This window comes from Oncorhynchus clarkii, chromosome 12 (assembly GCF_045791955.1).
Source record: "Oncorhynchus clarkii lewisi isolate Uvic-CL-2024 chromosome 12, UVic_Ocla_1.0, whole genome shotgun sequence".
NCBI lineage: Eukaryota > Metazoa > Chordata > Actinopteri > Salmoniformes > Salmonidae > Oncorhynchus > Oncorhynchus clarkii.
Genome location: NC_092158.1, coordinates 38,616,622 through 38,639,757, shown reverse-complemented (window position 1 = coordinate 38,639,757; position 23,136 = coordinate 38,616,622). Strand labels below are relative to the sequence as shown.

Below are 23,136 nucleotides of genomic sequence, written 5' to 3'. Positions count from 1 at the left end.
AACCTTGGCTAATACTCAACTCAACCTTTCACCCGTAGTAGGCAACGTTTACCCTTGATTGTCTTACTGCCACAGGGTATCAACGTATTGTTCCAAAGATAATAGCAATGTGACCTGTCCTATATAGTTGTAGGATCTTAATTTGAGCCGGTTTGCCACAGCAGGAAAATAATCCTGCAGCAACAGGAAATGTGAATTATTATGTGGATTATAATTAATGGACATTTTTCATAAGGGAAAATAAAGTCGGACATTTCAAAGTGGAAATTACAAACTTCAGAAGGCTTTTTAAATCTCAAATACACTACAAGTTTTACATTTCCTGAATTGAGAGGGTGATCAAATTAAGATCCTACATCTGTAACCCTTGATGAAGGAACATTTCCATTTCTAATCCATGAGTATCTTGAGCAAAGATAATTGCTCTGGTATCTGAACAGAGTATTACATTCAGTATTACGGCCCCTCGTGATCTGCTCCCAAGCTTTCGGCAAAGCTAGCTCTGGGCCTGTGATGGCTCTATCATACAATCTACTGCTTAATGAACAAGACGACCTTGGCTTTAAGCTTGCTACTATTCAAGTGGCCCTTAAAAATTATGAAATTTCCAAGATGTTCATAAAGATGTTGAAGACGGGGATTAAATAGGCCTAAAAATATAATAATATATTTTTTATCTCAGAGACATTTTCCTTTTCCACGATCAATCTAATTCACACTGTATGCTGTTTCCCTGCATTCCAGGAACAAACATCAACTCCCTAGATTAGAATATCAATGCTCATCTTATGGCGGGTGACGTGTTTCCAGTGTTCTGACCTTTTGATAAGAAAGAAAGAGGGGATAAAAGGACAGCTGTAGAGAAAAATAGCCATTTGCCCTCAAGAGTTGCTAGTTGTGGCATCTGTACATTTCTATATGATATAAGAGTGAACCTCCTGTATTCGGAAGCGTTTGCAGATAATGCCGTCACTACCGCCACGGCTGAAACCCCTTAATATGTGTATCCACATGGGTGGTCACAGGACCAAATACGGTATATAAGATAAGCCAGCCCATATCACCAACATTCAGCTCACATTTCTTTCCCAAGCCACAATGCCAGGCAATGAGCTTCCTTGTCCTTGTTTTATTACCAAAGACTGTGTTAGACAAGATGCCCAAACAAACCCCTGCAAAGTGATCAGCACTTTCTCTTTGGTCTGGCTTTGGTTTGACTATGTTGTAGGGTAGAGTGGGTTAAGTTGAGCCATGTTTTACATTCTCCATCACTCCGTCAAGAAAAGAGGAGTATTCTTTCTAACAAAGATATCTACATATGTTTCAGGATGTTATGTATCCATGGAAATAATCAGAATTCATCTAATCATTTGACAACATAGCTTATGGGCTGCAGGACAGGGTAAATTAAGCTGCCTACACATTTCTGTTCTGAATGAAATATTACCACTTCCTTTAAAAACCATGTCTATCTTTATTTCCCAAACACAATTCAACATAATCACATTTTAAGCATATTTTAACACAAGCTTAACACCTAACAAACACTTTGTACCTTGTTTACAATTTTCATATAGGCCAGGCCCTGTTGTTGCCTTGCATTACACCTGGGAAGAAAACACTTCAATTTGCTCAACTTGTCATTGACCGATACAACTGATACAATCTTAAAATGATATAATTTGGTTTAGATACATCACGAAACACAATACATTCCTTCCAATGATGAAAATCCGTTTTTTCCATGTGGTTTCTTCCTTCACAGACTCCATAACATGATGACGTATTCCTAAATATTTGGTCATATTATACATTTTGTGTCTGGTTTCCTAGAAACAACTTGCTCCACTCTCCCCTATTGATTGATGAATGCTACATTTGAAATATTCTCCACTAATGGGAATGAAATCCTTACATTCAGTGAATTATTACAATGTCTATCGCTTTGAATAAGAGCTCACGTAAATCTATGAAACCATCAACAGTAAAGACATTTAGGGAATGGCAGAGAGTGATGCTGAAATCATTCACCCCAAATGTTTAGAGGACCAACATCACTGAGAGACTGAGAGTCCATCCTCAGCCAGACTATTAGAGCTGTCTATTCCAAGTGCCAGGAACACGATGACTTCCATTTCGGTTGTGCCTGAGTCAAAGCACAGCTCAGTCTAGTTTTCATTTACTTTCAACACATAGTCAGTTGCCAGAGCCTTGCTAAAGTCCCCCAGCCATGTCACAGGTTCGTGCTACACTGTAAAGTAGCCAATAAGAAGCTCACCTCACAACCGGATCTGTTCAAACAAAGCTACTGTCACTGATTAATAGTCTGACATCCTGCGTAGCTATAGATATCGAATACCAATAGTGCCCAGGAGGAATTGTAGCACAGTCCGGTTAATGTGGATCATAGCAGTTTGATTCTCCACAGGAATGTCCTCTTTGAGACTGAGGCCACAGTCATGCGACGATGGAGGTGCTTTCGTTCCGCCAACTTTAACAGAAAACCCTAGGGGCACCTCCTTGATACGAGGCATCCATAACAATGTCTACTCAATGTGCTTGCCAGCTCCTTCCACATGGATGGATTCATGACTTACTTAATTACTTGGCACTGAGCTCAGAGCTCAATGGCATTTTTAGTCTGATAAAACCACAACACACATACAGTCCATAAAACGAACCAAATCTAACCATGTCTACATTTAGTGGTTCCCCGTGATGTTGACAGAAAATGTTATGGCCCAAAGTTGACTACTTGTTGTCCACTTCTCCTATGTTGCCCCAATACAATAAGTCAAGAAATACAAGAAGTCTGATCGATCTACTCCCACCCACCTTGTCCCCAGCCGAGTCATAGCTGTTTCTCAAAGAAAATCACACACACACACACACACACACACACACACACACACACACACACACACACACACACACACACACACACACACACACACACACACACACACACACACACACACACACACACACACACACACACACACACACCCTGCTGTAGATTAACCTGCTCAGCTAAGGGAACACAGAGCCCCCCAAACCCCCTGTGACTCGGGAGGTGAATTCATATATAAAAGAGAGCAAAGAGAAAAACTCAGGTTAGCAAGAAAGAGAGAGAGAACGCACTGATGCGAGAGAGGGATAAAGGGAGAGAGAACGCACTGACGCAAGAGAGGGATAAGGAGAGAGAGAACGCGCTGACGCCAGAGAGGGATGAAGAGAGAGTGAGTGATGGAGAGAGTGTGTATGTGAAGGAGAGGTGGGCGTTGTGACGTTAGCTGTGGTCTGCACTGTGAACAGCATCACAGCCACGCACCAGTGACGTCCAGTGGACACGACTGTGTCATTCACAGTTCTGGCAAGCAAGAGGGGAGGAGGACAGCCCTAAGTCAAGACAGCCCAGTACATTTATCCCTACAAGTTCTGTATGTATGGGAATTTGTATTGTCATAAGATGAGTCAAGGTTTGGATGAAGCTCTCTATACAGGTATGTCATAGAAGGAACACTATGTAAGGACAAACTTTCAGGCTGCAGTGTGTGGGTGTGTAGAGATCTTGCCAAGTCTCTGTCAAGGACAGTTGAAAGTTAATGTACGAACAGGAGCCCCCTGAGAGACGGTTGTGACGCACTGTTGCAGGGATGGGTCTGAGCTCAGGCACTGCCTTCTCACACACTGTTGCAGGGATGGGTCTGAGCTCAGGCACTGCCTTCTCACACACTGTTGCAGGGATGGGTCTGAGCTCAGGCACTGCCTTCTCACACACTGTTGCAGGGATGGGTCTGAGCTCAGGCACTGCCTTCTCACACACAGTTGCAGGGATGGGTCTGAGCTCAGGCACTGCCTTCTCACACACAGTTGCAGGGATGGGTCTGAGCTCAGGCACTGCCCTCTCACACACAGTTGCCTGTGACGCTGTTGTTGGGATCACTCTGCACTGATACATGATGCCTCAAAATCAGCACCAATGCAACTGACACATACCCAATCGCACAGCTGCCCTCTTTTCAATACACACTCAATTCTCTGACATGCAGCTATGCCTATGACTTCAAGAGATCCTCATAGCAATAACCTTGACAACGTAACCTGCTACAGGGTTCACTGGGATCCTAGTTATGTGATGTTCATTTTCCAATGAGAGACGTCTCTGGGAGGCTAAAACCCTAAACAATGGAGCTGCCAGCAGTCTTCTCCATTAGTTTGAGAAATACGCTGCAAAGAGAACTACTCGTTTATCAATCCGTGGGTATGCTCTCTCTCTTTATCTCTCTCCCACTGTCTCTCCCGCTTCCTGTCTCTCTTGTTCTGTCTCTTCCTCCCTCTATGCAGTAGTGAAACCGGGCTTAGCCTCCTCTCTCTCAGTGTGACGTCAAAGCGAGGCTTCCTGACCCAGATCTCTCACTTCCACAGACAGCAGCTGCAGTAAGCTGCAGTAAAGCCCTCAGCGCTATGCTGTCTCTCCCAGCCTCACTGCTACACTATGCATGTCAATATAGGCATACACCATGCAAACGCTAACATCACCCATGATGATAACGAAAGGGTGAAAAACTGCTCGCTATAGGCTAGCTGGCAGGGGGAGGGGAAGAGAAAATACACAATACATGTGTGTGTGTATTTTCTGTAATGTCTGTAATCCGGGGCTCATCTGTAAAAGAGACCTTGGTCAAAGTTTGACTCCCTGATAAAATAAAGGTTCAATTGTCTCAAGGCTTAAAAATCATTTAAAAAAAAAACCTGTCTCCTCCCCTTCATCTACACTGATTGAAGTAGATTTAACAGGTGACATCAATAAGGGATCATAGCTTTCACCTTGTCAGTCTATTTAATGGAAATGTTTTGTACACTCAGTGTATATGGAATATACTGTATATATAGAAATAACCCAGTAAAGGAGTCGGCCAATAGATGAAAAATACTGCAAGCTGTGAAGCTCGAACGCGTTGTATCTGTTGTTGTCACTATAAAAGCAATGTGCGTTGTTAGGTTTGTGAAATAGAATTCACAAAGATAGCTGTGTGAAAAAAGCTTTTCTCTCCTCCTAATCCCAATTCCTCACACTGATCTGACTTCACTGTGTCGCACAAGTAGATGAGGGACCTTATTGGCTACCGACGGATGTGCTGGAGTCCCTCAGCCAATGAGGGCCCCACACCTCGGCACCCACCCATCTTGGGCAAGCAGTGACGGAGTATGTGAGCTAGTGAGCGTGAAAAGAGGACAGAGAGAAAAAGAGCGGAAGAGAGAGAATTTCTATGAATGGAAATGTGGAGGAGGAACAGCACAGAGTGCAGCCCAGCCATTGGCATGTCAGCTGGAGACCGATGAGACTGTTAGCATCTCTCTCTCTCTCTCTCTCCCTCCCTCTCTCTCTCAATCCCATATAAGGAGACCATGCCTTACCTTTGTCACATATTTTTTTCACATGAATTAAAACACACACACACATGCATGCCCACGCACACCACTAACCACAGACCCACCCCACAACCCCATATTATCTTCCTACACACATGCACATACAATACCCTCATACCCACCCACGCACACACCCTCAGGGCATTTACACACTCACTCCCTGTCCTCTCCAAATCCCCTCCTCTCTACTGATTCAATAAAGAAGTTATCAATTAGTAGAGACCCAATGGTCCAGGTACATTTCAGTCTGCCCCATGATTGCATTTTAGTCAGATTAGAAATTGAGCATGAAGAGAACTTCAGTGGGCACTGTTACTTATTGTGTATAGTGTACCCTCATTAACAACCTATGAACTGTTGAAATGGAGTCGGTTAATAGGGGCATAACATTCAAATAGAATAGTATTTTTTATAAGCAAGTGGGTCCAACTGGAAAGAGGGTAGTTTAGGAGTTAGATAGTTGCTGAATAAAATGCTACATTTACATTTGAGTCATCTAGCAGATGCTTTTATCCAGAGCGACGTACAGTTCATTGCAGTGAGCTTGTCTGTCAGAAAAGTTCTCTTGTCCAGCTCTCTACACACCACCAACTTTAAACCCCAGAGAATATCCTGCTTACTGCTCTCTAGTAACACAGGAGTTACGTAAGCACTGATAGTAGCGTTGTACTGAGTAAACTCTTCTTAATAGGCTGTGCCATCTGCTTTCCACCAAACTAGGCTACTTCGCTCAGACCATGAGAGTCTATTACACAAGACATCTGCAACGAGGACAAATCTTTATTTACAATACAACCAGAATTCAGTCAAACAATCTGTGCCTGAGTTAATTTAATTGGCTGTAGTATCTGGAGTCCAAATAATCACATTTTAGGCTTGAGATCAACTTTAACTCGTTTTGAACGTCTCTATCTGACTTAGATTCGTATGCAGTTCAAAATAACCTGTGACCTTGCTATCATATGTATTTACTGTAGCTGCACTTTCAAAATAACCTGTGACCTTGCTATCAAATGTATTTACTGTAGCTGCACTTTCAAAATAACCTGTGACCTTGCTATCAAATGTATTTACTGTAGCTGCACTTTCAAAATAACCTGTGACCTTGCTATCAAATGTATTTACTGTAGCTGCACTTTCAAAATAACCTGTGACCTTGCTATCAAATGTATTTACTGTAGCTGCACTTTCAAAATAACCTGTGACCTTGCTATCAAATGTATTTACTGTAGCTGCACTTTCAAAATAACCTGTGACCTTGCTATCAAATGTATTTACTGTAGCTGCACTTTCAAAATAACCTGTGACCTTGCTATCAAATGTATTTACTGTAGCTGCACTTTCAAAATAACCTGTGACCTTGCTATCAAATGTATTTACTGTAGCTGCACTTTCAAAATAACCTGTGACCTTGCTATCAAATGTATTTACTGTAGCTGCACTTTCAAAATAACCTGTGACCTTGCTATCAAATGTATTTACTGTAGCTGCACTTTCAAAATAACCTACATTTCAGAGGAATGCTGCAAACTTTCTATTCTCTGCCGAAAGATAAGATTACTTGTATCAGCAACTTCCCTGATGATGATTGTTACAATTTACCAAATACATTAAACAGGTATTGTAACTAGACTGGTTATCGCTGGTTACCCGCAATAAGATGGAATGGTGACCGTGGTTGGCAATTTAGCCTGTTATCTGAGATAATTTATCTTCTCATGTTAATTTGAGTGTTCTTCTTATAGAGTAACTAGGCCGAGTTACCTTGGTTACCTCAATATACCTAGGTGCCTATCATGAGTATTCACCCACTTAGATATCTTCAAATTGTATTGCGTTACAAAGTGGGATTAAAATGGATTGAATTGTATTTAATTTCCTTTCGTCAACAATCTACACAAAATACACTGTAATTTCAAAGTGTATGAACAGTTCTAGCATTTTATTTTAATTAATGAAAAATTAATGAAAAACACTAATATACCTTGATTAAATAAGAATTCACTCCCCTGAGTCAATACATGTTAGAAACACCTTTGGCAGCAATTGGAGCTGTGAATCTTTTTGGGTAAGTCTCTCTAAGAGATTTGCACACCTGGATTGTGCAATATTTACCCATTATTCTTTAAAAAATGTTCAAGCGATATCAAGTTGGTTGTTGATCATTGCTAGACAGCCATTTTCAAGTCTTGCCATAGATTTTCAAGTGGATTTAATCAAAACTGTAACTAGGCCAGTCAAGAACATTCACTGTTTTCTTGGTAAAGCAGTGTAGATTTGCCCTTGGGTTTTTAGGTTATTGTCCTGTTGAAAGGTGAATTTGTCTCTCAGTGTCTGGTGGAAAGCAGACTAAATCAGGGTTTCCACTTCAATTTGCATGTGTTTAACTTTTCTGTTTATTTTTATCCCAAAAAACTCTGCAGTCCGACTCCTTGCTGATGGCAAGCATACCTATAACATGAGGCAGCCATCACCATGCTTGAAAATATGGAAAGTGGTACTTGGGGATGTGTTGGTTGGATTTGCCCCAAACATAATGCTTTGTATTCAGGACATTTTTTCAGTACAGGGTGGGGTGGATATTTTGGAATATGTTTATTCTGTACAGGCTTCCTTCTTTTCACGCTATCATTTAGGATAGTTTTGTGTAGTAACTACAATGTTGTTGAGCCAACCTCAGTTTTCTCCTATCACAGCCATTAAACTCATTAACTATTTTAAAATCACCATTGGCCTCATGGTGAAATCCTTGAGCGGTTTCCTTCTTCTCGGGCAACTCAGTTAGGAAGGACGCCTGTATCTCTGTATCAAATCAAATCAAATTTATTTATATAGCCCTTCGTACATCAGCTGATATCTCAAAGTGCTGTACAGAAACCCAGCCTAAAACCCTGTAGTGACTCACCATCCAAAGCTTAATTAATAGTGTCATCGTGCTTAAAGGTATATTCAGTGTCTGCTTTAAAAAATGGAAAAATTTAAATTAAGCACCAATCGGTGCCCTTTTTTGCAAGGCATTGTAAAGCTCCCTGCTCTTTGTAGTAAAATCTGTGCTTGAAATTCACTACTCGACTGAGGGATCTTACAGATAACTGTATATACTGTATGGTGTGCAGAGATGAGGTAGTCATTAAAAAAATCATGTTTATGTGATTTGTTAAGTACATTTTTACTCCTTAACTTATTTAGGTTGCCATAACAAAGGAGGTGAATACTTTAATAACCAAGACATTTTAGTTATTTATCTTTTATTAATTCGTACATTCACTTTGACATTATGGAGTATTTTTTGTAGATCAGTGACAGAAAAAATTCACAATTAAATAAATTTCCATCCCACTTTGCAACACAACAAAATGTGAAAAATCCAAGAGGGGTGAATACTTGTGATACCCACTATAGAGGTGACCCGGATTACCTTAATGTAGAGCAGCAGCCTGTCATTGTGGACTGTCCTTGTTTGAGAATGTTCCACTTTCCCCTCGCTCGCTGCCTGTTGAGCTGCTTGCTTCTCCACTTCCTTAGACAAGGGAAGGGCTTATCCCTCCCTCCTTTCTCTCCTCCTCTATCCCTTCATCCTCACCCCCTGTGTTGTCTCTGGGGCTGTAGTGGCTCTGTAAGGTCACCCCCTGCTGCATACGTACACACGCACAAACACACACACAATACCTGTAGCCTTCTGAGGTAGACTGTGGGCATGCCACCTGCCCAATGAACCCCTGCACCTGCTGTCACTGCCAGGCAGTGCAGATGTAATGGGGACCCCATCATCAGCTGTCAACACACTGGGTGCCTCAGGTTACCATGGGTACAGGAGCTCAGTGCCACAATGGCGTATAACCTGCCCAGATGAAGGCAGCACCTGGACCAAGATCATGTGACACAAACCCTCTCTTCCCCCTCCAAGCTGCCTGAGGCTCCCAGGGTGCACCTGAACACATAGTTCCGCTACACCTCGTCAGCGCTGAGTAGTTCTATTTGCAGGCGGGGCAAGTATTGGCATCAGTGCACTGGAATGTTTAAGCTTAGGATGAGTAGGAATCAGGGCTAGGGGTCAGATTCAATCCGATCCTGTTTTAAAGGAAATGTTAACCTCTATGCATGTTTTAAAGGCAATGTATTGGCATCAGTGCACTGGAATGTTTCAGCTTAGGGTAAGTAGGAATCAGGGCTAGGGGCCAGATTCATTCCTATCGCGTTTTAAAGGCAATGTTAAATGCTATGCACGTTTTAAAGGCAATGTTTGCGGAGACCACATTCACAGTAAATGATGCATATGTTGTCACAATCTGAAAATGACCTTTAAATGTAAATGTTGCTAAATACTGAATCTAGGCCTAGACCTATTTGAAGGGAGCACATTGATGCACAGTACATAACCTAGAGAGTAGCCAGATGTAGACATTTGAATGGTTCACTCATGACTTTCCTCTAATTGCGGCCATTGCCTGATTTTGAAGGACAATTTAAAAATGAACTGGTCACCATAACCACAGTTCCGCGGGGAGGTCTGATAGCTCAATAGTAGCTACTGACAGACGCAGAATCACTCAATGAATTTCCCCTCCAACAGGGACATGGATTGAGTTTAGACAAACAGATCTATACTGGCACATCTCTGGAGAGGGAGAGTATTTGTCTCTTCTCATCTGACTTGTCGTTTTTCTTTTCTATTGGAACAACATAAAGAGGACATATCTCTCAGTCTAGTTTGCTTAAGGAGCTTCTAAATGGATGTGTTCTTTGTATTTTGCTGTTTTCTCATCAGTCCAGTAAGGATTTCATGATTGCATGGTTATATACTGTCCTTAAAAGTCATTGTACTTTTAGCAGTGATAGTATAACGACACTTAAAAACAGGATTTTTCCACTGGGTCTCTGAGCCAAGTTGCTCTGGGGACTAGCCCCAATGTGACTTCTGCAGTATAGAAATCACAATGGGGCTAGTTCAAGGGCCTCATTAATATTTTGATTGCAATACAAGATTTCACTGAAATAGTTTGGCATTGCCTTTGAATCAATCCAGGTGCTTCACCCTTGTTAGCGCGCCAAGAAAGGGCTACTGTACGGAACTGTATCTCCCATGGCAGCTACAGTTGATAGAATTTGAACAACAACACAAAAGCTCGGCCAGGCTCATGTGCGAGCACTAGATTTCGTAATATGACAGCGCCCAGCGCTCGGTAGAGTGCCTATAGAGCTCGCCAGCTTGTAATCCTAAAAAATGGAAATGAGTTACCTCTAGTTTGTTCAGCCATTCCTATTGGGAAAGAATAAGGTTTTGGGATAAATGCCGAAAATACATTCTGAGGTTAACACAGGCTAAGGAGATCTAATACATCTTGTTCTGTAAAATAATGTCAGACAGTTAATATGATGGCTGCTGTCTTACGGGCTCCTGACCAATTCTGCTATTTTGTGTGTGTTTTTTACGCTGATATCTTAACATTTTTGTACATAATATTTCCACTATCAATTTCTATGACTGAAAACAGCCTCTGGACTTCAGAACAGCGATCACTAACCTCGATTTGGATGAAGATTTCTACATCAACGAGTCAGCAGCTGTGGATGTACTGCTCATTTCGAACCAGGCCCTAATCCCCAGGACTATAAAGAGGAAAAGACGGCGCAAGTGAGACAAACGAACCGGTTACCTGAATGTGCAATCACCCGAGAACAAACTGGATGAGCTCTGTTTGAGACTATCAACAGGACCTGAAGAACTGTAATATCCTATGTTTCTCTGAGTCGTGGTTGAACAATGAAATGGATACTATACATCACTGGTTTTTCTATGCATTGTCAGGACCAAACAGCAGCCTCGGGTAAGGTTAAGGGGGTAGGTGTGTGTCTCTTTGTTAATGACATCTCTAATGTTAAGGAAGTCTCAAGGTTTTGCTCACCTGAGTTAGAATACCTCATGATAAACTGCAGACCATACTATTTACCAAGAGAGTTTTCATCTATATTTTTCGTAGCTGTCTATTTATCACTACAAACCGATGCTGGCACTAAAACCACACTCAACGAGCTGCATAGGGCCATAAGCAAACAAGAAAATGCACATACAGAGGCGGAACTTTTACACACACAAAAATGCATTCAAAGCTCTCCCTCGCCCTCCATTTGGCAAATCTGTCCATAACTCTATTCTCCTGATTCCTACTTACAAGCAAAAACTCAAACAGGAAGTACCAGCGGACTGTTCTGGTCTGTTCCGCTAGCACAGACTGGAATATGTTCCGATATTAATCCGATAACATTGAGGAGTTTACCACATCAGTCAACCGCTTCATTAATAAATGCATCAACAACGATGTCCCTGCAGTGACGGCACGTACATAACCCAACAAGAAGCGATGGATTACAGGCAAAATAAAATTCACACTGAGCACCAGGAGTTCCGGATGACTATGTGATCTTGCTCTCCGTAGCCAATGTGAGTAAGACCTTTAAACAGGTTAACATTCACAAGGAGACAAATTACCAGGACGCGTACTCAAAGCATGTGCTGACCAGCTGGCAAGTGTCTTCACTGACATTTTCAACTTCTCCCTGACCAAGCAGACCACCATAGTCCGTGTGCCCAGGTGTGCTCAAGAACGCCAAGGTAACCTGTCTAAATGACTATCGCCTCGTAGCACTCACATCTGTAGCCATGAAATGCTTTAAAAGGCTGGTCATGGCTCACATCAACACCATCATCCCACACACTCTGGACCCACTCTAATTCGCATACCGCCTCCAACAGATCCACAGATGACGCAATCTCTATTGCACTCCACACTGCCCTTTCCCACCTGGACAAGAGGAACACCTACGTTAGAATGCTGGTCTTTGACTATAGCTCAGCGTTCAACACCATAGTACCATGGCAGAGTTAGTGCCTGCAAAAAGACGCCATTACTATTTCCATTATTATTCACATTACGGTGCCTGGGAACAAGGGCGTGTCCATTTACTGTGAATGTTTTCCTACTTGCATGCCAATTGATCTAGCGGCGCCATCTCTAACTAGATGCTAGATAGCTAGCTATCCGGTGCCAAGAACCTAAAATGTAAGGAGGAAAACAACTGTGTTCGATCAGGAAGTAGGTCAAGTGGGCAGGGCATCATAGGTGAATACGCAACTAAAAGATCCTAAAAAGAGTGGTGGCAGAACAATGCTCAGGATCCCCCGCCAGTGTAAGGAAACTCCTCCATTGGATCCCAAAGGTTGGTCGTGTCACTCATCCCGTTGGGGAGTTGCAGCAATGAGACAAGATCGTAATCACGAAATTGGGGAGAAAAAGGGGGTAAAAAAATTACAAACCAGGAGGTAAAAAAATTACAAACCAGGAGCGATTGGAACGTAGAAAATTAACAGGCCTGTCTCATGCCAAAGGACAGACAGACTTCTACTCTGGGATTGGTTAAAGCTGCTCGATTGAGGGAATTACTTCAGTGGAATGAATTGATGGTAGGCTGGTCTCTTTGGAGTATGATAACTCAAGTAAGGTTGATGGGGATGTTACAGCTACAACCTAGAACACACTCTCTCTCCATCATTCTCTCTCAATCTCTATGCTATATGATTGTTAGATCTGGTTGCTACAGTATAATCGTCCTATACCTCCTTCCATCTATTCCTCCTAGGCTTTTATCTTACTCCCTCCCTGGTGTTGAATGGATGTTTTAACCCCTCTCATTTTCTTTTTTCTCTCTCTACTACAGTAACTGCCCCTTCTCCCTGGCGGCTGCCCTGGCGCGGGCTACGGCAGACAGTGTTCTGCAGAGTGACCTCTCCATCTACCACATCCAGAAGACCGTCGAGGATGGAGTAGACCCTTTCCCCCGTGAGTCCCCTGTCAGCCTGCGCATGACATGCAAAATCAGGTCATGTACTGACCTAGCTAGGCTACTGAAAGGACAGAGGTATTTCTTATTAAATATATTGGCTTAAAGCCTTAATAATTTCAGGTGTTGTTTTATTCAACACCGTGGACAAATGAGAAAATCACCAACTTTAACACAAACACATTGTATTTGTGGCACAGCTGCTACAATCTCTTAGCGAATAATTAGCATTAAAACAGTTGCGCTTCCTGGCTCACTGGTTTTATACCACAGCTTGATGTCAACCGCTGTCACTTAGAATTCCCTTTACTTTGTTAGTTACAAAACAAAGCACTCCGTGGAGCGAGCGAGAGCAGAGGTCTTTTAGAATAGAAGGGAACAGCAATGAATAACCCTGCGACAGTCCTCTAAGATCTCTGTGTTCTTATCAGAGAGAGAGAGGGAGGAGGAGAGAGTGAGGCAAAAAGAGAACGCAGGGGAAAGATAATTTTGGCTCTGGTGATTTGCGTGACGGGGTTGCTGTCTTGGGACGGAGGGTGGGTTGGTGAATGTCAGGTGGGCGGTAAGAGTGGGTAAGAACAGAGGATAGCAGACAGCCTGGCCATCTAGGCCCAGGGCAGAGGAGACACACGAACACACCCACACACCCACACACACAGAGCTCCCACTGCTCACTGACAGGGCTCTGAGATGGAATGGGAGGTTAAATTTAACTACAGAGCCTGGGGAGTTAGGGAGAGGAGGAGGAGGAGAGGAATAGAGAGAAGGGGGAGAAAGGAGAGTGAGGAGGATTGGAGAGTGGAAAGACCAAGTCCTTAGTTCCACTAGGTGGAGCAGAGAATTCATTCAAAATGACCTCGTCCAGATATTCATTATAGAAGCTATGGAGTCTTTAAAAGATACTGCGAGATTTTGAGATTTTGGTTGTTTTTCTACTTGCGCTGAGTCAAATGAACTCCTAGAGACTATCAACTTCCTCATTCTGTCCCATCTGGCCACTGTGTTGACTTGAGAGGTTGCGCGCAGCCTATCATCCGTGTGCCCACGGCGGACGAATGAAATGCGTACATCAGAGAAAATAGTAAAGTCAAAATGCATTTAAAACAACTATAATCTAAATGTTATCGTTTCAAACGAACTTGTAAAAAATGCATAGTGGACCAAGTGCTAACCACCAAGCTTTGTAATAGTTAGGTCTAATTTCCCTGTTTTTGAGAGGAGAATGCAGAGACATAAAAATGGTATCTCACAGTATTTATAGGATTATAGGTATCTATAGTAAAACATAGGACTCTATAGTAAGCATCAGAGCTTCTTAAGACGAGTTACAACCGCTACTATTCTGTATATTACGAATGAACAATTCGTGAGCCCTTTGCAACAAACAGTAAGCCCACAAGTTTTCTTACGAATGTCAATCACCCAGTTAATCCCCCCTCACAACAACCAAGGTAACTAGGAAACAGAGTACTTAGAGAGATTTATCTATATTTCAGGTTCATCAAAATAAAAACAAACACTTTAACATTGTTTCCTGAGTCCCTCTCTGTTGCTCGACCCGCTGTGACAGAGAAGAAAAAGGCTAAGGGCTTGATTCAATCCGTAGTCCTGAAGAGCTGCGCTACAGCACAATATAAGTTTAAAGGCAATGTTCCCACATTAACGGACACTCCATTCACGGTAAACGCTGCATATGTCGGCTCATTTGGAAATGACCTTTAAATTTCGATACGGATTGAATCGAGCCCTAAATTAGTTAACTTCCTCGAAATTCCGTCAGTGAGCTCACACCGATGCTGTTTAAAACCCAAAAGCCATTTCTATTCACCTATGAACACATTTTGAAACATACAGAAATAACAAACATCCAAATTGAAGCTCAAATGATTGATGCGTTCTGTTCTAATGGGAGTACTGTAGGTACACAGACTATGATAACCAACCAAAACATGTTTATGTCACTTATGACAGGAGAGATTATACAGTTGCATTTAAACAATTCAATGTCAATAAATATGCAATATAATATCAATGCAAAATGTCAATATCAATGCAAGCATATTTATTGCAACCAAAAATGTATCATCAGAAACGTTGACAGTAATCCAATAAACCCTGTTGTTGACTTACATGAGTGCCTTTGGGTTCAAGTGTGACAGAGCTCTAGTATGGAATAGGGGTGTCCCAGACTACCAGATTAATTGGGACTGATTGCAAACAAATGTGTGTGTGTGTGCATGCGTATGTGTGATTACGTGTGTATGGTTTCATGTGAGTCTACATGTGTGTATTTTAACGTGAACAAACGTGAATATACATCTGGAGGCTGTAAATGATGTGCATTCTTTTCACATGTGCACTTATGCATGGATACATGCGTGTATAATGTATATGTGTGCTAGCCTGAGGTCTAATCACATGCCATTTATGTGCGGTTGCGTGCGTGTGCGTGTGTGTGTTCTCTTTTAGAGATTGAGTCGGTGGCCTTTGCCCGACTCATCTTCAATAAGTTGTGTGAAACATGCTGCCTGTGGCTGAAAGACTTCCCTTACCGCCGCCGCCCTCAGCCCTACTACGAGACCTCCATCCACGCCATCAAAAACATGCGCCGCAAGATGGAGGACAAACACATCGTCATTCCCGACTTCAACACCCTCTTCAACATACAGGTAAGCATGAACAGAGTAATCCTTAACCACAGGTCTAGGATCAGTTCAACATACAGGTAAGCATGAACAGATCAACATACAGGTACGGGTGACTCCAGCATGTCGCTAGGTTGATGAAGAGAGCAGCCTTCAACCACAGATCTAGGATCAGATTACCCTCCAGTTCTTACCGTAACCATTAAAGGGATATGGACTCTTTACATTCAATTACAATTGATTGCCGTTTCTGGTAAAGCATAAGAGGAAAGGGTGGGAAAAGAGGGCTCGAACACTACTGTAGCCCTGCCCTGTGGCTTCTCCCTAGTGGGCTAGGCTTGGGTGATATACCTTATACCGGGGTATTTAGACATAACGACGCTATGATTTTCAATATCATTACAAAAAATATATATAGATAGAAGAAATGTGGGCTGGTCTCTTGTGCGTGCTACGCCACTGCTTATAAGTTCACTTTTTTAAAGAAATAGCGCCCTTGGTGTTTTACATTCGGCGCCCCCCCCTGGTGTTTTACATTCGGTAATACCAGATATCCCAGTGTGGTACAGAACCGGTATGAAATATGGATACTACTCAACCCTATAGTGGCCTTTAAAGTGCTTACTCTAAAAGGGCTCTCTAGAAACCCCAAGACACATGGCGGATGACATCCTGATGACCACAAAATCAATACCTTGTTCTTGGCCACACTCAAAATATATCCTCCTATCAAAGACTCCAGGATGTCTGTCATTGTTTGAATGTTTCTTAGCAACATTTGGCCTAACACTTGATGCAAGAACAGTAAAACACAGTATCACCATCAATTCAGGAAGTAAACAGAAATTCCAATTCTAAATTGAGGAGTTTCAGTTTACATCCTGAATTGCCTGAATTGAAATGGAATTGACCCCAACCCTGTAGAGGCACTCTTCAAAATCGCTGCCGACTGGCTAAAAAGAGCATTTTATTATTCTGTGTATATCAGCTAATGAAGAGACACCCCCCACTGAGTAGGCTAACCCAGCTGGGAAGCTATCGACTCACTTCACTATGGGGGGAGATCAATAAAACTCCCCTATACGAGTTATTCCCATTACAACCCCAATAAGAACAGTAAATGATAGCACAGTAGGTAGCCGCTGGTGAATGAAATGCTTCTAATAGCATTATTGGCTACAGCACTCTAACGTGCTCCCTCGGGCATGAAGGAAATGATTTCAATGAACCTGAACAACACACCCTCACACACACACACACACACACACATAAACACACACACACACACACACACAGAGAGGCAAACAGACAGATAGAACTGGAGCTAGAAACATTTCGCTGCACCTACGATAACTGCAAAATATGTATACGCGACCAATCAAATGTGATTTGATTTGACAGAGACACACCAGCCAGATAATAGCATGTTATCTGAGCCACACTGAGTCAATCAGTCATTGAAGTCCTATCCTTATTAGTTTTCCAGTCATCCCCAACGATTATGGCCCCTCCCCTTACGTCCACTCTGAGCCAACTGGCCAGTGAGACATCCCCGGGACAGACAGGCAGATGGACAACAGCAAGGATCCTGAGATAATTATTCAGTTGGATCACATGTTTATCTCATTCGATTAGCTAAGCATGCTAGTGGCAGGTACGCCTCCCCAGTTAATCAAAACAAATAGATGGAGACGCAAGCAGGTTATATTTCGATTTGCATATTCGTGATGAGGCACTACTACACATCAAGAGTATGAAGCAATGCAAAGAATTCATCTGTCTCAATCATTTTTACAACAAGCTTCCATAAAGAAATTGAACTCATCATAGTCATGTTTTCTAAATTACAATTGCTTCTACAGCACAGTTCGTTGCGTGCCACTCTCGTGACGTTGTGTGTTTGCCATTCATGGAAAACGAACTGTGCTATCATGTGAGAACAGGTGATGACTCCAATGAAGTGCAGAAATAAGAGTGCTTCCTGAAAGTATTGAAGCTCTAAGACATTGCAGGCTCATCCTCTTGTCATACTGTTTTGACCTTTGACCTGTGTGTGTTTTCAGGACCAGGAGGAGCAGGCCTTCTTCGCCGTGTTCGATGGCCATGGGGGCGTGGACGCCGCCATCTACGCCGCCAACCACCTCCACGTCAATATGGTGCACCAGGAGTGCTTCAGCCAAGATCCGGGGGAGGCCCTGTGTCGCGCCTTCAGAGTCACCGATGAACGCTTCATCCGTAAAGCTAAGATGGAGGTAAGGGCTCAAATTGGTATAGTATGGACATTTTCATTCAAATCAAATGGGGTGTGGTCAAAAACTGATTGAAATCAAATGGAAAGACCCAGTAGACATGTTACCGGACATTCATATATGTTTATGTCTAAATGTGTGTGTGTGCTTCCACCCGTATGTATATGTGTGTGTGTCTGTCTATGTGTGTCTGTGTGTTACAGAACCTGCGCTGCGGCACCACGGGGGTGGTGACCTTTCTAAGGGGACGGACCCTGTATGTGGCCTGGCTAGGGGACTCTCAGGTCATGCTGGTCAAGAAAGGCCAGGCCGTGGAACTGATGAAACCTCACAAGCCTGACAGAGAGGTCACACGCACGCACGCACACACAAAACACACTCACTTAATCACTGTTCACTTCACACACACAGTGGTTAACATCACTTGAGCAGAAATGTCTGTCTCATATACAACCACATATCATTGTACATAATACTATCTTTCTTTCTCCCTCTGCAGGATGAGAAGCAGCGTATTGAGGCTCTGGGAGGCTGTGTCATCTGGTTCGGCACGTGGAGGGTTAATGGCAGCCTGTCCGTATCCAGAGCCATAGGTGCAAACAATCACTCTATGCCTTGTATTTATACAATTACTGTATGAAGTACAAGAGGTCGGAGTGTGTCGAGCAGAGAGTGTGTGTGTGTCGAGCAGAGAGTGTATGTGTGTCGTGCAGAGAGTGTGTGTGTGTCGAGCAGAGAGTGTGTGTGTGTCGAGCAGAGAGTGTGTGTGTGTCGTGCAGAGAGTGTGTGTGTGTCGTGCAGAGAGTGCGTGTGTGTGCAACTCACCACTCAGCAGGACGCCCATAATCAGTCTAAACTATCATGGTGATTGAGTGCCACAGCCAAGGATCAGCTGCCACTGTGCTGAGTGGGAGACAGATAGCAACCCAGAGGTGGGGGTTGAGGGTTTCCTGTAACTTTATGCATACACAAGTGTACGTAACTTTAGGTTAGGTGACCAGTCTGATTTCCCAGCAGGTATTTAAAATCCTAATGGGATTAGATGGAATAATCTCACAGCTCCAATAATACATCATCACAATCACAACAATACTGTTGTTCTCTTGAAAACAAATGGCCTTTACATTGGAATCCACTGTAAAGACTGCCTTAGAATCCAACTGTACTCATTTACATACACAATAGTGTTGGGGTCAATTTAAATTGAAGTCTATTCAGAAAGTGATTCGATTTTATTTCCCCCAAAAAATGGAAATAACTGACCTCAATTCTAATTGACCCCCAACCTTGATGCACAAGGCAACTTGAGGCTAGCTTCTAGTCTTATTTCCTGATAGTTATTTTAGTGGTGGCTAGTGAGAAAGCCCTACTGTGACCTGCTGTTCCCTAATCCTAAAGCTCCACTAATCTGATATCAAAACAAGCGCTTCCTCGACAGCAAATGGCTGCTACATAACAACTGTTTAATACCTGCTGCATGAAGGAGAGAAGAGAAGACAGATATTGCAACACTGATATTCATACGTATATATAAATACATTAGTCACAAAGGACCGAAAATTACGCTTTTCTTACGCACGCCTTTCCTATGCACTTCTCAGCAGTTTCAAACGTACTTTATGAAGGTGCGTAACGGGCTTTGCAGGTGTGGTTCCCTTGCGCGCGCTGAATAAATGTAATTCAACCGCGGAGCTTTTCTCGTGGAGTTTTCATTCAATAGGGTTTTCGGTACATTTATCTGAAGCCATCCCTTTAAATACGGTGTACCTTTTATTTTGTCGACAGACTAGAATACATCAAGAGAACGGGTTAAAGAAGTAAGGATCAATAAAATAAATCCATCTAAATATATGCATATTCGTCTCCGTTTTAGCACCAACTGGTGTTTAAAATTACTCAATCAACTGTTACTAATGATCCTCAGCAACAACCACATGGCCGTGACGGCGTTTACAGAGGAAGGTAAATGAAACAATGTAATTAAATGGAATGATAATGTAGGCTATACCAACTGAAGGGAACTAACAGTAAATTACCAATTGAATGTGTTGTTTTTAGACCTATACTGTATACTGATAGTGACTAATATTTAACATGATAGAAATAGGAAACAGAGAAAGTCGGGGTAGCAAGTTAAAAGGCTGTACAATTAAAATTCGACATAATGGCACAGTATTTCACAAACTTTACTGTGGGAATGTTGGTATGCTTCAGTTTGCTGCCATATGACTGGTTTCACATTTGTCTCCAGGTGAAATAAAACAAGTGTCATTTATATTTACAATTCCCTTCTCCAAACGGATTACTCATTTACCTAGCTCTTATCAATAGCGGTATCAAGTTGTAAATTACAGTGCATGGAGAATGATGTTATTTCTATCATAAAAAATTAAGTGGATGCTTTTTCCACTTGGAAACTGCAGATTCACTCAACCTTATTCATGGTTTCCTCTCACATAAAGGTGGTGGAATTATGAAGGAATTAAGTCAAGGTCAGAATAAGGCGTATCTGTAGACACACCTCTGCCACACGTTCATTTCTTAGATTTCCATCCCGAACGAATAGCAGGTGAATAGCATGAATACGCAAAGAGAGAAAAGTGCATAAAAAGGTTATAACATTCCGTTTAGGCGCTCTTAACTCGGTTTGGAGTACTGAACAACACGTTTAGGCGCTCTTAACTCGGTTTGGAGTACTGAACAACACGTTTAGGCGCTCTTAACTCGGTTTGGAGTACTGAACAACACGTTTAGGTGATAAGGTGGCAAGCAGAAGATGTATAATTTATTATTACATTTTAAATGAACATTTATTCTTTGTTTTTCTCAACCATGATTTCAAAACAGATGCATAGCCTTGTGGACTTGACAGATAAAGCAGCACTGAATATCACATGAAGTTGTTGTCAGCTCTTTGAGGGTTTAACAGGTTCCTGTTTTTATAAAAAGTGCTTCAATGAGAAACATTTGACAATATATAGAATACATGATTTGTTTTCTTTGTTTCTTATCTCTCTTTGTCTTGACAGGTGACAATGAGCACAAGCCCTACATCTCTGGCGTTGCTGACCAACACATCGTCCCATTGGATGGCACGGAGGACTACCTGATCCTGGCCTGCGACGGCTTCTACGACACAGTCAGCCCCGAAGAGGCGGTGCGTGTGGTCAGCGACCACCTGACGGAGAACAGCGGCGACAGCACCATGGTGGCCCACAAGCTGGTGGCCTCAGCCCGTGACGCCGGCTCCAGCGACAACATCTCAGTCATTGTGGTCTTCCTCAGAGACCTCCGCGCGCCCACGCCGGGAGAGGAGGACGAAGAGGGGGAGGAGGGAAAGGATGAGGAAGTGGCGGAGGTGGAGGAGGAAGGTCAAGGGGAGATGGGCTGCCAGGATGGGAGCACCACGGACGTTGGGGGGAAGGGTCATTGTTTCCTGCAGCAGTGCTCGGCTCCAGCCGACCTGGGCTATGAAGACCGCACAGACTCGTTGACAGACAGAACCAGCCTAGGCCTGCTGGGGCCCATGCTGGGAGAGGATGGTCGGATCAGGCTCCCCCCTGGCTGCTCACACCCTACCCCCTCCTTAGCCCTCACCCAGAATCTCATGCCTACCGAGGGCCATGGGGCGGCCTGGTTGCCCTGCCTAGAGGAGGGGCTCCAGGGCTCCAGGCACAAGCCCCAGCCTAAACCCTGTGTCCCCGCCTGCCAGGAGCCCAGCTCAGACGGACAATGGCCCCTGGCGGCCTCCCTGTTTGGCCACGCGGGGAGGCGCACCCGGAGGATGGAGTGCGTGAGCCCCAGGTGGGGGTGGGTGTCCCGGCGTTGGGGCCGTGCCCCCAGGGAGCTCCCTGGCCTGCTGCACTCCACCTGTAGTGTGCCCTACCCCCAGCGCTGCCCCGAGAGGAGGCCCGGGGTGGCCCTTCCCCACCTGCCCCACGGCAGCAGAATCTGATGATGTGACCTAATCTTCACTAGCTCCTCGCTCTCCTGCCCTTCCTCTATCTGACTACAGTCATTATTTCATTCATCCATCCATCATGAGTTCCTCATCCAGGACACTGGCTCCACACCCATACCCTCACAGCCCCATTCAGGAGGCAATCTACCTACCCCTCCCCATACCCTCACAGCCCCATTCAGGAGGCAATCTACCTACCCCTCCCCATACCCTCACAGCCCCATTCAGGAGGCAATCTACCTACCCCTCCCCATACCCTCACAGCCCCATTCAGGAGGCAATCTACCTACCCCTCCCCATACCCTCACAGCCCCATTCAGGAGGCAATCTACCTACCTACCCCTCCCCATACCCTCACAGCCCCATTCAGGAGGCAATCTACCTACCCCTCCCCATACCCTCACAGCCCCATTCAGGAGACAATCTACCTACCCCTCCCCATACCCTCACAGCCCCATTCAGGAGGCAATCTACCTACCTACCCCTCCCCATACCCTCACAGCCCCATTCAGGAGGCAATCTACCTACCCCTCCCCATACCCTCACAGCCCCATTCAGGAGGCAATCTACCTACCCCTCCCCATACCCTCACAGCCCCATTCAGGAGGCAATCTACCTACCCCTCCCCATACCCTCACAGCCCCATTCAGGAGGCAATCTACCTACCCCTCCCCATACCCTCACAGCCCCATTCAGGAGGCAATCTACCTACCCCTCCCCATACCCACACAGCCCCATTCAGGAGGCAATAACAATTCCTGCTCCTGGCCCGTATTGCAAACAAACACACACTGTACTGTACTTTCCGATTCATAATGGAAAACACATTATCCGCCCACTCTATCTTCATAGATGGGAGTACTTAATACAGGATTATAAGTAGTGGTCACTTACCTGAATAAATCCAACATATATAGACTGATATGTATTCCAGATGGGAGTACTTAATACAGGATTATAAGTAGTGGTCACTTACCTGAATAAATCCAACATATATAGACTGATA

The 23,136-nt window shown here is 43.7% G+C and overlaps 1 protein-coding gene across 1 annotated transcript in view; it reads left to right on the top strand.

Annotated features, from left to right (window-relative positions):
* The window catches only part of LOC139423161 (protein phosphatase 1E-like), a 58,205-nt gene extending 35,813 nt beyond the window's left edge, over positions 1-22,392 (top strand). The window contains exons 2-7 of the mRNA XM_071174865.1: positions 13,153-13,274; positions 15,745-15,944; positions 17,984-18,172; positions 18,373-18,516; positions 18,669-18,762; positions 21,199-22,392. Coding sequence (XP_071030966.1) covers positions 13,153-13,274; positions 15,745-15,944; positions 17,984-18,172; positions 18,373-18,516; positions 18,669-18,762; positions 21,199-22,124 — 1,675 coding nt within the window. The 3' untranslated portion in view covers positions 22,125-22,392. The remainder of the gene's footprint in view (positions 1-13,152; positions 13,275-15,744; positions 15,945-17,983; positions 18,173-18,372; positions 18,517-18,668; positions 18,763-21,198) is intronic.
* Positions 22,393-23,136: the final 744 nt, after the last annotated feature.